Genomic DNA, 14,258 nt, shown 5'->3' with positions numbered 1-14,258 from the left:
AAAGTAGATTCCAAGTGTCCTTTATTGCCCTGTTAGTTCTCCCCTAGAAAGCAGCCATTAATATTTAAAGAGATGATTAAAAATAACCATCTCACCATATCATGTTCTTCCTTTTGTTTGTTTAAACAATTTTAGTTAAAATATTCTACCAACATATTTTCCTCCAATTCTTAATGAAATGCCATTTTTTAAATGCATATAGGCACTGGGAAATTGTTAAAATATTCACACTATACAAGAAGGTTGATTAAAATATTCCTAATTCCCCTACTCTCATCTAACTTGTTCTCATTACAATCTGTTCTTTCTGTCTCTGTTTTACTTTCCCTTGTAAAGAGGACACTGTTTGGGAGAGGAGAGGGTGAGCTGGGAGAGGAGAGGGTGAGCTGGATTCCTAGGAACTTCCCAGCTCTGCTCCCCTGAACTCATGTGCTCAATCAGTTCTTGTACAGAAAGTGCTCTGCCCCCCCCACCCCCATCTGGCCCATTAGAAGCTAAAAACAGAAACACCAAAACACACCTCCATCTGAAAGACTAGTATTCAGTTTCCTTTATTTTTCATCCTATTACACAATCAAATAGAACTCCTAATGGTTTCATATGCAAAATGTGAGGATAATAGAAGTAGATTTTACTTGATTTTGCACTTAATTTGAATTGTTATTCCTTATTTTTAAATAGAGGTGAAATTCTCAAGGTAAATGAAAGATTTCAGCAAAACATAACATCTGAACCCAAATACTAATCAAGATGATCTTTCCAAAATTCCACATTCAGGTTACCATTACATGAGATTATATTAAACTCATTTGGGTATATTTTAGAGATCTCTACATACACTCAAAAAGATGCAATCATGTGAGCTCAGGGAGAGATGGCGGCCACCTACAAGCAAAAGAGGAAGCTTCAGCATGAAACCTAACTTACCTGCACCTTGTGCTTGAGCTTACCAGCCTCTAGAACTGTGAGAAACAAATACCTATTTTTTCACACCACCCAGTCTACAGTATTTTATTATAGCAGCCCAAGCAGACTAAGACAGAAAGGTCTTATAGAAACTCAAGATATGTTCCTTAAAAAAGAAAAGTGAGAGGTTCCAGTCATCTTCCTCTAGATGCCAGTATGAAATTTGGTATTATGAGAATCAGCACTTATCTTCCATCATGAGGTGATCTTGAAGATGCCACAGATAGAGGACAGGAAAGATGGTACCAGTCCTGGTGGAAACATGGAACTGTCTTACTAGCCCTGCTTCTGGAGATCCTACTTCTGTTTTACATGAGATAAAAGGTTTTGGCTGTCTTATCTAAAGCATAGTTATGTTTGTTCCTTGTCTTTGCTGTTTCCCTGTGGCAGGCTGTAGAACCTAACTGCAATTGATGTGAAAGACAAGAACCATGGGGACAAGGAATTGAACACAGACAGAACCAGTCCTAGCAACTTTATTCTTCACCAAACTTGTTAATATTTCTAGTCCTTGAGTAAAGAACAATCAAGACTTGTTATCAAAATCCATGAATAACCTCTACTTTTCATTTTATTTTATATTATATTATTCTCATGATTGAATATGGGCATAATCATTTTCAGTCAATCCTCTTATAATTTAATAGTCTGAGATAAGGATAAAAATGTAAGTATTATGTTATTTCAATCAGTTAACTTAATCTATTTCATTCCAGATCCTGTTTTTTCATTGAGGTCTAAATCAAGTAAGAACCAACATCTAGAATTCAAAAATCAGTCCCTCGGAGTGAATTTATATTGTGACGTAAATCATATATACTTAAAGAAATTTAAGTATATTAAAGGAATACAGTTTTCTTAGTTTCTGAATCTCAGGATGTCCGATTTTGACACAGTTTTATGGAAATATCTTAACGATCTTTTTTTTAAATTTACAGTGATATTTGTATTTTAGGGGGGAGGTGATTAGGTTTATTTACTGGGGATTGAACCCAGGACCTTGTGCATGCTAAGCATGCACTCTACCACTAAGCTATATCCTTCCCCGATATATTTATATGTATGCTTTGAAACAATCTCAAATTATAGAATAGTTGCAAGAATTATACAAATATATATTTTTTCTGAACTATTTGAGACTCAGTTGTCAAAAAGATGCTCCATCCATTTACCTTCAGATGGCCTACATATGAGAACATTCTCTTACATAAACATAACACAACCATCAAAATTGGGAATTTAGCATGATTCTGAACTAGCTTCTTCTGTTATAAAAGCCATTATTGAGATAATGAATGAAACTCGAATGGGATCTGAGGATTAGATAGCACAAATGTATAAATTTATATGCAAGTTCACTAATTCTCTTTTAAACTGTATCTACTATAGTCTTTAACAGAACAGGTTTTGAATCTTTACTTTCATACAGTAAGTCTGAAATAAGACATAAGGCTCGCTTCTTTTGAAAGCTGATTTACTGTTATCCTAAAATATCATACACATTTTGTTACAGATTTTAGTGGGATGGGGAAGAGTAAGACAAAAACACAAATATTTTAAAATTCTGTTAGCCTAAAACTATTTGTTCTTGGAAGACAATATTTATACGGCACTTGAAATAATTTCAAGTGGAACAGTATTTAAAACAGCTGAAAGGCAAGTTGCTCTGTTTGAAATGTGAAAGGACCCTGAACCTGTTCTCAGCTTCCCATCACCCCACTACTGTGCTTGAGGCATCTCCATAGAACCCTGAGCATCCCAAAACAGTTTCTGAAAAAAAACTGAGATAGGGTAATACAGTATAATAAAGAAAATAATAATGATGGGAGAAAGCGCTCAGGAATATTTTATAGCACACATGGTACTTGAAATATTGAAGAATGGTTATAAATTTGGCATGAAGGGCACTGCAGCAGGGGACAGTTTATGCTGAATTCTCCTCTATACAGAATAGAGCTAATCATGTGAGATTTTATTTACTTACATAAAGAGGCAGTTTCATTCATCCTGACATTCTGCTTGCAGAGATAGAGTAGGGGCATGGGACACAAAATCATAAACAGGCAAAGAAAAAACCAAGGCCACTGGGTACAAAAGCCAAGGTGACTGGCCCAGGTGACTCTCTCCAAAGCAAAGCTCCTTCCGTAGGCAGGATGCAACACACATGCTTCATCTGGCCAGAACCATATGTTGCAGATGCCTATACGTAGCATTTAAATAAATAGCAAAAACGAACATAGTTGTGCACAAGCAAATGAAATGTCTCTCCCAGGGCATTTCAGGAGATGTGAAAGCAGCAAGTCAGGTCATAAGACTGGTGCCTACACCAGGGAAAGACCACGTGTGGACATGAAGAGGCCACCTGCAAGCCAGGAAGAGGGCCATCACCAGAACCCAGCCATGCTGGTACCCTGATGCCGGACACTCAGCTTTCCAGCCACAAGAATTAAGAAAAATAAATGTCTATTTTGTAAGCCAAAAATGCTTCACTCATCTATAGTAAACATCGAAGAACCTGACTTCAGAGTCAGACTGGTTTGGGGGACTCCAGCTCAACCATTCTTCTCTACATAAGCTCTCTCCCTTAGTGAACTTATTTTATCTGATGGTGGTAAGTGTCATCGATATGCCTTTCACTTCCAAATTCGTATGTGTCTTCACCCCTGAATTCTAGGTTCATATATCTGTCTGCCTACTTGTCATTTCCATTTAGATGTCTAACAGCATCAGAAATTTCTCTCCAAACTTGATTCATCCAGATCCTTTTCCATCTCAGTCAATGGCAACTCCATCATTTCACTTACATGGGCAAACTTCTTAGAGATGTCCCTGACTCTTCTCATTTTAATGAGACTTAATCCCCATATCCTACTTAAAATTATACACAGCACTCACACTTCTTATCTTATTCAGCTCCACTTTTTTTCCATTACATTTGAAACCTAGCACATTATATGTATGGAGACACGGACTCAGTTTAAAGGTTGTTATAATACTCAAAGTTTAGAGTAGTAATTATGGACTTAGAGGGAATTAAAATGACAATGAAGAGCTGACTATAAGAATCACCAGTTCTAAGGATTCCAAAGTGGGTGCATGCGTGCACGCGCGCACACACACACACACATATGTCAATTAAAGAAAAGGAATTACTTTTATACACACGCTATACATTTGGGTAGAGTGAATAGATGTAAGTTCAGTTTACAGTTTTGGTCACTATAAGAGTGAGATATCACAAATAAGAAAGGCAACAGGGATACAGGAAAGCAGTTGTGGTGGCAACAACACTGGTTCAGTTTTAGCTATTTCAGTATAAAGGTTCCCCTTATCATCTTTTGTTAAGAGTATTACAAACTAGATTTGTGGTTCCCAAGTGACGCTTTAATTTGGAAATTTTTCTCAGAGAATAATTAGGGACAAGTTAACATCAGCTTAATGCAGTTTAAACAACTGTTCTGCTTTTCTACGTATTTGTTCACATGTGGATAATCGTCTGTATTTTCCCATCTCTTGCATGTTCGGATATTGTAGTTTCAACTCCATTTGATCATATGTATTAAGTGTAAACCTATGGTGTGAGCGATGACAAAGACGAAGTGCCTAACCACCTCTATTTGAAGTCCCCTAGGACTCGCGTTAATTAATGAGACTCATCCTAAGGTTATACATGATCTATTACTTCCTCTAATTAGAAATAATAATCCTGATCATTATGCTGGTTAGCTGGAAAGAAGTAAGATGAATGTGCTTAACTATGATTAATAGTCTTTAAGCAGTGTAGATCTCTTCTGTCACTGACTTATATGCAAACTGGGCTGCAACTCAATGCTTTTCATGATACATACTTTTTAAAACTCACAGAAAATATTAATTTTCTGGAAGATCCTTTTTTATCTTCCCTGATAAAGAATAACCATTTTCTTGTTTTAAAATTGATTACCACAACAAAAAATACTTACTTTTCCATTTTGTATGAAATAGCTATCCAATAATTTATTCTTTCACTTTTTTCACATTTTCTCCAAAATTATGTGAATATCTATGTGTATCATATTTTATTTTAGTCCATTCTACTTAGGTGAAATAGACTAGTGCACATGATTATACACAATTTTTTTAAAATTCAAAATATTATAATGATGATTAGAGTATTTCTTCATTGCTGATTTATAAAAGCTGATGTACACCCTTTGCTAAGTGTCAACTTTACCTGACACTTTTATGTCAAAGAAAGTTCTGAGAAGTTATTATCTGGTTAGAGAGATAAAATATATTCACTGAAAAAGTTAATCACCTATTGCTTTAATGTGACTAATTTAGTTGTAGTAAGATTGAAAATTTTTTATTCTTTTTGAATTAAAAAATACAACTTACATAGTTATGTCAAATTACAGTCTTTAAATTTAAAGTCAATTTAAAGTCTTTAAAATACTCTGAATGCACCATTTAAGTTTGGTTTTGATGTCTGAGTAAAGTCAGGTGTAATTACACCAACCTTAAAAAACTGGGAGTGAAGAAATTCCAGTGCATGCTGACTTTTATTTAAAAATCTGCAACAATATAATAGTATATGGGAAAGCAAGGTGGACAGAAATTTAGCATTTCTATACCTGTTACAATTTGTTAATCCAAGGAGACAGAGTATCTTACAAATAAAACACATTAACTCTAAGTCTTCATTCAAAACTCACTAATTGGGAATAATTTTACTTCTGAACATCAGTATGCTCATTTTAAATGTGGTGATAATAATACTTCTTATATGTTTATTGACAGAATTGAGAATTAATATTTATCTCATACACTTATTGAGAGGTGCCACTTAACATGCATAAAGTATTATCACAGCGCTTAGCTTACACTGGTTCTCAAATGATGCATATTTCCCTTCCATGTGGAGAAGTATGTGCCTGGCCATGTGTGAAATACACTTGAATTTCAAAATTAGGTTTCCCTCTTGTTATTTTCATCATGGGAAGCCAGAGTGACTAAGTGTTCAAACTATTCAGTATCTGCGATTGACACGAAAAAATTCACAGGCTCATTTAACAAATTCAAAGTTTTTGCTATCAAAGTTGTGGACAGATATCATATTTGGAACTCTCAGTGAGATTGCTAAACACACAGATATGCCTTTGAAAAGGTACTGGCCCTCATTTCCTCTTTCGATAATTAATGGCTACACTCTCTAACCAATGTATTAATTTTATCACTCAGGATTTCCTCTTTCTCCGTTTGAGTTTAATAAGTCATATAAGATTTTCTACTCCCAATATGTTGTATTTATTTATTTATATGTGCCTGAACTGTGCTTGTAAATTAAGGCATATAAAGGGCATAATCCATAGAATCACCGACAAAGTAATGAATAAAAAAAGAAGATATAAAATCATATATATTAATTCAAGTCTGTGACATATCTTTGTTGGTTAAGAGGTGTGTAAATTTTCTTGGAGATCCTGAAACTCACAGCATCTTCTTACGGAAAGGAATTAGAGATTGGAAGAGAGGAACATATAGACAGGAAAGCAAAACAAAACCAAAAGAACCTCTACAATTTTACAGATAAAAGCAAAGTAACTATTTTCATGTTTGATGAGAAACAGAAGCAAATAAATATAATATATTCAATCTATAGACTACCCTAAATATAGGTGGAAAGAAATCTTATTGTTGATGTTGGAGACCCTAGGGATAATTTAAAAGTTTTTAAATACTCAAAACATGATTTTGAGCACCTGTGTTAAACTGGAAATACACATGAGGTTTTCATTTTGACTTAAAATTTTGGAAGGTAGGGATAAATTATAATAGAGTCTTCACTTTTATTATTCATTTAGAAAAAATATTCCACACAAGTAGAGTTCATTTTATTTTTTTGTAAAGATTTTTTTTCGCCCCCAAAATGACTCTTTCAAATAAATATATAATATATATGGAGAAAGTACACTTGGGAATAAATAAATACATATGTATACAACAAACGTGTGTAGTTAGTAATAATTTGCAAAACCTTCAGGATTACAAAAGATCTCTTACCAATTCGAGTTTAAATGGATATATCCTCAATGATTAATCTAATCAGAATGTCATTGTCAATCAACTATAAAACTGACATCTTGATAAATTAATAAAATATTTTCTGAATTTGTTCTAATCTACACATTAAAAATTGTGTTGATAGCTGGATGTATTACCCTCTAAGATCATAAAAGTAACACATATGAAAGCTACTAAAATTTAAATTTAAAAAATCATACCTGTAGGCCTTGTCCATCCACAGTAACGGAGTTGGCTCTTTGCATTTTGTTCTTGTCAGTTACTTTGTTTGATTGCTGGGAACCACCCTTTTCTTTTCTCACTGTTGCTTGTCTTTCCTATAAGGAAAAAAAATCATAAAAATGTTGAATTGTTTTATTACAAGGAACAACATACAGAAGAATTTCATGGCTACACACTTAGGCCCAGTTTCCTAATTTGGAGTTTCTAGTGAATACTAGAAAGCTAGTGCTTTCCACTGGCTCAATTTATACGGTAGATGCATGGTCAAACTATTAATCAAAGAAAGGATATGAACAAAAACCAAACTCTATTATCCCAATTATGCCCAATTATGCCTGTATTAAGTTATTAGGTCAACTAAAGCAAATTATTTTCATAAACAACAGTACAGATAATAATACAGGATTATAAGTTGAAGCATTTGGTAATGAGCACTGGAAATAATGCTTCTAAATGCATGCAATTTTGAAAATGAATATGTGACGGACCTTTAAGCTATATCAAGAATAGCATAAAACTTAAAACACACATTCCATCCCAGCTAATTCCTATGTTCACTGTAATAAACATTTTTTTACGGTTGTCTTCTTCCTGTTCCTATTTCTACTCCTCTCACTCTCTTTTCATCCCAACCCAACAAACTTTTCTGACTTAATCCAGCAAATCAGCTTTTGTTAAAATCATCAATGACCTGCTCATTTGCCTCACCTGTTGGTCAGTCCTTCTCTTTTCAACTTTTAAGCAGCATTTGACAGAAGTGACATCTCCTCTCTGGAAAACCTGCCTTACTGGGTGGGCTTCCAGGGCACTTGTTCTCCTAGACGTCTTCTTACTTTACTAACAGCTCTCTCACTGTCTTTTTTATTGGTTCCTCCTCCAGCTTTACAATCTGTAACTCTCAACCTCTTCCTTGGACCTCTCATGTTCACTATCCACACTCACTCCCTAGATAACTTCATTTAAACCTAAGGCTTTCAATTTCAATTTGATAATGAAGACTTCTAAATTTATATTTCCTGTTCAGGTTTCTTGCTAAAACCTTAACTCCTATATACAAATGCCCTTTCTCTCCCCCGCAACCTGAGTATCATCTAAAATTCATATAAAATGCACATCAATACTGAAATGTCCAAAACTAATTTTAAAATAAATTTTCTGCCTACCCACCTTGAAAATAAATGCAAAACTGGATGATTACTCAGCACATCCATCATTACATGGTCTCAGCCTCCCTTATCTTCTTTGCCTTGATTATTGTAATCATAACCTAACAGATCAATCAGCTTCCATCTTTCCTCTCCCTACAGTCAATTCGCTATACAACAACCACACTTATCCCTTTTCACTGCATTCCAGCTACACTCACCTCATCTTTGTTCCTTGATCACAACAATGTGTTCTTAATACAGAGCTCTTGTAATCACTCTGCACCTTGCTGGACAGCTCCTCTCTGTATATTTGTTGGGGCTGCTCCTGGTCAAATGTTAGACAGGCTTCTCTATTCCTTTCAGCATGTATATTTATTTATTTATTACTAACTGAAATATTATCTATTTAATGCTGGTCTTCCCACACTTTAATCAGAGCTCCGTAGAGAAAGGATTCCGTTTACCTCACTGTTTTACATCAGATCCTAGATCAGTGCCTGACGACAAAAAGTCAGTATGAATAAATCGAAAAACAAATGAATCCTAACGTGAAAAAATCAAAAACTGTAAAGTGCCTGAAACATTGTGTTGAGAAGGATTCTTGGGGCATGTCTAGGCTTGGTGTGAAAAACAAAAACTGTCCTGATCAATTAGCAAAGTCTGCCTTGTGTGCTTAAGTGCTTAAGGCCACATATTTCTTATCACTTATTTAGATATGTATTTCCTAGTCTCTGTATTTGCTTTTTAGAGTATCATTTCAATTACTGTGATTTACGAAAATATTTTTAAGTGGACTTAGAAGTAAAGCTCTTTTTAAATATATTAGGGCCAGATGGAACAGAAAACTTCTTGGCCCAAAATAAATGCTAATCAGTATAGTCCTTTTATAGTCCTTGCAATTTCATGGTGCAAAAACACTGAATATATTTTTTGTGTGGCTGAAAATGGATGGTGTAATAAGATTCCTTAAACTCAAATTCTTTGGGAAATGAAGTGCTTTCTTATGAACATAATTTCTGGCAAAAATATTGATATTTTAAAAATAGGTCATTCTTTCTAAACTTGCAAATTACATTTTGTCCACATATAGTTAAGCATATAATACATAAAATGAGTGAATTATAGGATGAAGTTTGAGTCAAAAAACGAAAGTAGAATCCCATCTCGGCTACTTACTGTGTAACATTAGAGAATTTATTCAAAGTGGAGTTAGTAATATCTATTTTACAGAGTTGTGTATAGATTAACAGAAAATGTATGAAGTTTTAACATTGTGCCTGTATTAGTGTAGGTGCTCAATAAATGAAGCTTATTGTGAATAATGTAAAACAGGTCTGATTCTCCCATTAGGGTGCTCATTAATATTACCATTATGCAAAGTATTTCTTATATTTCCAAATGCGTAGGTATGAAAAAATCCACTAGTCACATTAGGAATACGTTTAAATAAGTAAAGCTCAATGTTGATATCTGAAAATCCATAGCTTGTGTTGAGTTCAAGAATGGTAACACTAGTGGTGAGAATGGGAATAATTTCTTTCTGGATTCTAACATGCAGGTAAATAAAACATGGTAAGAATGTTCCATAAAAATCTACATTATAAAAGATACACCTCATCTTATCTGCCTTATATTCTACCATGGAATCCAACAATTGTTATTTAGCATTTAATTCCCAAATGCTAAAGTTAAAAGAATTAAATAACATTTAAGTTGTGTAGTCACTCTGAAACTCTCTGTTTGTGACCATACTACTTATAAACATAATTCTGGAAATTTAAGACATATAAATATATGTCTGTAAAAGGTTACCAAATCATCTGCTACCATTATTTTACTCTTGGCTCTGCATTCAGCTAGGGAAAGTCCTGTGTGCTAAGAATCTCCAGCCAGCAGATCTCACTTGATTAAGTCGCTTCATGTCTCTCCAGGGATTCACCCTTCTGAGTAAACTGTGGAGTACACTACACTAATGCTTTCTAGTAATGACTGCAAACTATAAAAGCAAATATTAAAACTCTAAATTGAGTTTTCAATTGATAAGGTTTTATTTTTGAAGTCTAGAATTATAAGAAAGAAGCATATAACCAATTAATAAAAATATCCTCAGTATATCCATCTGTAGGTGAATTTTATTAAGTAATCTGGATAATACTAAAACTAGCATTTGTGTAAACACACACAGACACACAGAGACACAGACACAAACACCCCCCCCCCCCAAGAAAACCAAGTGGTTTCTTTGAGGGAAACATACTTAGTGGGTGGAATTTGTGGAATTAATCAGGGGTGACAATTTAAAAAGAGGAAAGACTCATAACCATTTAATTTTTTCCAAGGTGTACTTTTTATTACACTTTTTAGTTTTATGTTTATTTCTACATTGTATAGAAGTCTCTGTGAGATATTCACTATATTTTTACTTAAGCAGAATAAGCTAACAGGAGGGTAGTTAGACACTTTTTTCCTATTTCCACTAAGAAAATCTTTACTTCTTTCCTATCAGATAAGAGGGACAGGAAGGGTGAAACTATTGTACCTCTGAAAAATCTACTGCCCACAAAAATTTTGCTGGCCTGTTTTAGGGATTAATTAACCCTGACTGGCAGAGTTCTATTATGATACTTAAAAAAGTTACTTCCAATGTTGTAGTTCTGGAAAAGTTTCAGGAAGAGCTCACCAACCTTATGCTGCATCATTATTCAGGATAAAATTGCTCTCTGGTAATAGCAGGGAATGCTTATCACTTAACGTTCACGTCTTTTTTTTTAAGCTATGGGGTTCTAAATCACTAAATAAATTCCTTTGTGATAATTAAGGCAAATTGCGTTCTGCCAGATAAATTATCCCAGATATAAAAAGAGTTAGAAAACTATTGCTTTAATCAATAGAAATTATTCAAACACTGAAAAGAGCTACTCTAACCAAAAAAAGAAAATTCATGTAAAAATATAGAACGTATAACTACAAAATATAAAATACAGTTATTGATATTTCAGCACTTTCAAATATCAACCATTTATGCTTGCCATGCAGACACTTTAAATATAAAATTCCATGTCTTGTGGTCCTTAGACTCTCCAAGTAGCACAACAGACCTTAACGGGGGAATATATTGTATTAGAATTCCAAAAGATTCATCATAATAAGAAACACAGAAGAAAAGCTGAAAAGACCACTCACAGAAAACAGAAAGATGGGATAAATGAAATAAAAAGACGTCACTTTAAATATGTGCTCTAAAAAACATCTTTTTCTATATCATGCTGATTTCTCAGAGGTGGGGTATTTGTAAGTTACTGCAAACTGCTTTCACAAAAGGGATGTTTACCACAATACTTAAGCCTGCTGTTATCGATCACTCACAAAGGACAAGCAGCAAGGGATGATTACCTCAAGCACAAAGTTTTCTTCTTTTTGTCCAATCTCAGCATGAGAGACAGGCAGTGGCAAAGCACCTTGATTGTTACAAAGCCGCAAAGGGTGGGGGTGGGGGTGGGGGTTGCCTGCTGCCAACAGCATCCTTCACTGGAATCCTGGAACTTGCTATTTCTGCCTCTGCACCACCTGCCCGAATGGAGACTCAGCCCATCCAGCCCCTGGAGCTAGGCCACAAGGATCTCCCAGGACCTCTAGAATCTTAACCCAAGGAACACATGGATATTCACAGTATGAAAGATCCTCCTGAAGCAGAAATGTTACCATGTTCATCAGGGCTTAAAAGGGTTACGAGCTCCAAGAAACCAACTTAACGACAGCCACGGTGCTGCACCTGTAATCATCGTAACCTTATCTTGGGATTTGAACATCTTTCTGCCAAGAGAATCTAACTCACTTCAAAAATGGCAAGAGTTCTAAATCTGCCAGAAATCCTTAGGAGTTGCAGCAAAACAGTGCTAAGTAGCAAAGCAGCCTTGATTAAAAAGAAAATTTAAATAGTTCTAAACCTAAATAAGATAAATGATGTGAAGATTTCCATTTCTTTTCATTAGCTGAATATGTACTTTTTAAAAATAAATTTAAATAAATAAATTAGGCACTCAGCAAATGGCAGTAATTCTTACAGCATTAAAAAAATCGCTATATTTTATTGTTAAGTTTAACACAGGTATGCTGCTTAGAGTGTAGTAAAGATAGGTGTTGTGAAGAAGTATTTTATTTACTTTATAGTATTTTTCTTGTCTACTAAGTCACCATAACTTGGGATAATTTCGATGATCTGGGCAGAGTCTTTTATAGGGTAATAGGAGGAAATTAGACAGAATTAATCCTAGTCTTAAAGTACCTGCAGGTGCTACTCACCAACTCAGCTTGAAGGTACAATTTACAATTTGATTCATGAACCTAGGTTTTCGCACATCACCCATGATGTGCAGTCTTTCCAAGAACAATTTCATACTGGGTGTGTCCCACTTACATGATTTCTGTTCAAGAAATCCTGATTGGTAGAAATGAAATTTAGGAATGGGAAGGAAGGTCTATGCTAAAATCATTTAATTAGGGCTGTTTATGAGCATATGGTCGTGCCATTATAAAATTACGTGTGTGTATATGGACCTCAACTTCACTCGCCCTCCACTCTCTCTGTAAACTGTCATAATTGATGGCCACAATAATCTGAAGGTTAAAAGCCAACAGACAGCTCTCCTGTATGTCCATGCTCATCATCTCTTTCTACTAGTTGAGTTAAATGCTTAACCTAGTGATTTCTATGTAGCCAACAATCTATTTATGCAAGCTCTAAGTAGAATTTATCTTGTTATTGAAACTATGAAATTTAATTATCACTCAAACCATTAGTTGTGAGTGTAAAATGAGTGGTGTCCCTGAAAAATTACTTGCTTTCTTTGGAAAGACACGATAATACAAGGGGTGGGGGTGTGTGTGTGTGTGTGTGTGTGTGTGTGTGTGTGTGTGTGTTTCTGAGGGTACAAGAAAAGTGGTCAAATTGAGTTGGACAGAATGGCTGTAAAAGCTTTGAGAATTAATAATACAAATAGAGAGTTTTTATTAACACTAAAATTGCTTCGCAAATGTCCTCGAGTTTTTCTTAGACTTTAAGACAACTGAAAGTAACTGAAAACAATCACATTCATTAATAAACAAATAGCTTTCTACAAAGTAGTGAACACTTCTGTTATACTTTAAGACAAATGAAAACTGAAACTTATCATGGGTGATGAGGCTATGATATATGCCATTTCCAAACAGTAGATGGGTCCACATAGAAAAGCCCTTGATCCTATGTCAAAAGTGTGGTCAACGAATAGACATTTACAGATTTTAAGTAAAATGTTTAAGGAACGCATATATTTCTCCATAAGTTCCCCCACATACAATATAACCACATTTTCAATTAACCAACAAGTAATTGTTGTTGACAGAGGAACATAAGGCTTCTTGTGTATGTGTACGTATATTTACAAACCACCCACATATATATCAATGCATGGGCTTAAAGAAATTTTTGGAACAAAACAGTTGGGAAAAAAACTTACAGAATGATTTCTGACATGATGGAAAGTCTAAGTTAATGTAAGCCAATATATCTTGCCAAAAAAGAGTAGTGTAGGAAGACTCTTAAAATCTTTATAGAAGAGAAAAAAAATTAACAGATTGAAAAAAAAAGCATGTTTTGAAAGCAGCAATTTTGGTCTATGTATTCAATCTATAATGATACAAACTGTGTAACTGCATACTGGAGGCCTTCTGAAATTAACAAGTCAGAAGAGAAAACTTTAAACCTCAGACACTGTACCTATTTGATGAGCTGTGATGGAGCAAAAATAAACTCAAGGATCTGAAAGTGTCAAGTTAATTCTTTTACACTTAAATAATTAGTCTAAGTGATAAACTTTC

General features: G+C 34.4%; 1 protein-coding gene across 7 annotated transcripts in view; it reads right to left on the bottom strand.

The window, feature by feature from the left end:
• Window positions 1-14,258, bottom strand: part of DGKB (diacylglycerol kinase beta) — a 637,574-nt gene that overhangs the window by 356,504 nt on the left and 266,812 nt on the right. For all 7 annotated transcript variants that reach the window (XM_064487528.1, XM_064487529.1, XM_031454980.2 and 4 more), the window contains one exon: window positions 7,230-7,346. In XM_064487528.1, the coding sequence (XP_064343598.1) occupies window positions 7,230-7,346 (117 nt within the window). The remainder of the gene's footprint in view (window positions 1-7,229; window positions 7,347-14,258) is intronic.

This window comes from Camelus dromedarius, chromosome 7, assembly GCF_036321535.1.
Source record: "Camelus dromedarius isolate mCamDro1 chromosome 7, mCamDro1.pat, whole genome shotgun sequence".
NCBI lineage: Eukaryota > Metazoa > Chordata > Mammalia > Artiodactyla > Camelidae > Camelus > Camelus dromedarius.
Note: the sequence above shows the minus strand (reverse complement) of the source record. Positions and strands in the feature narration are given on the sequence as shown.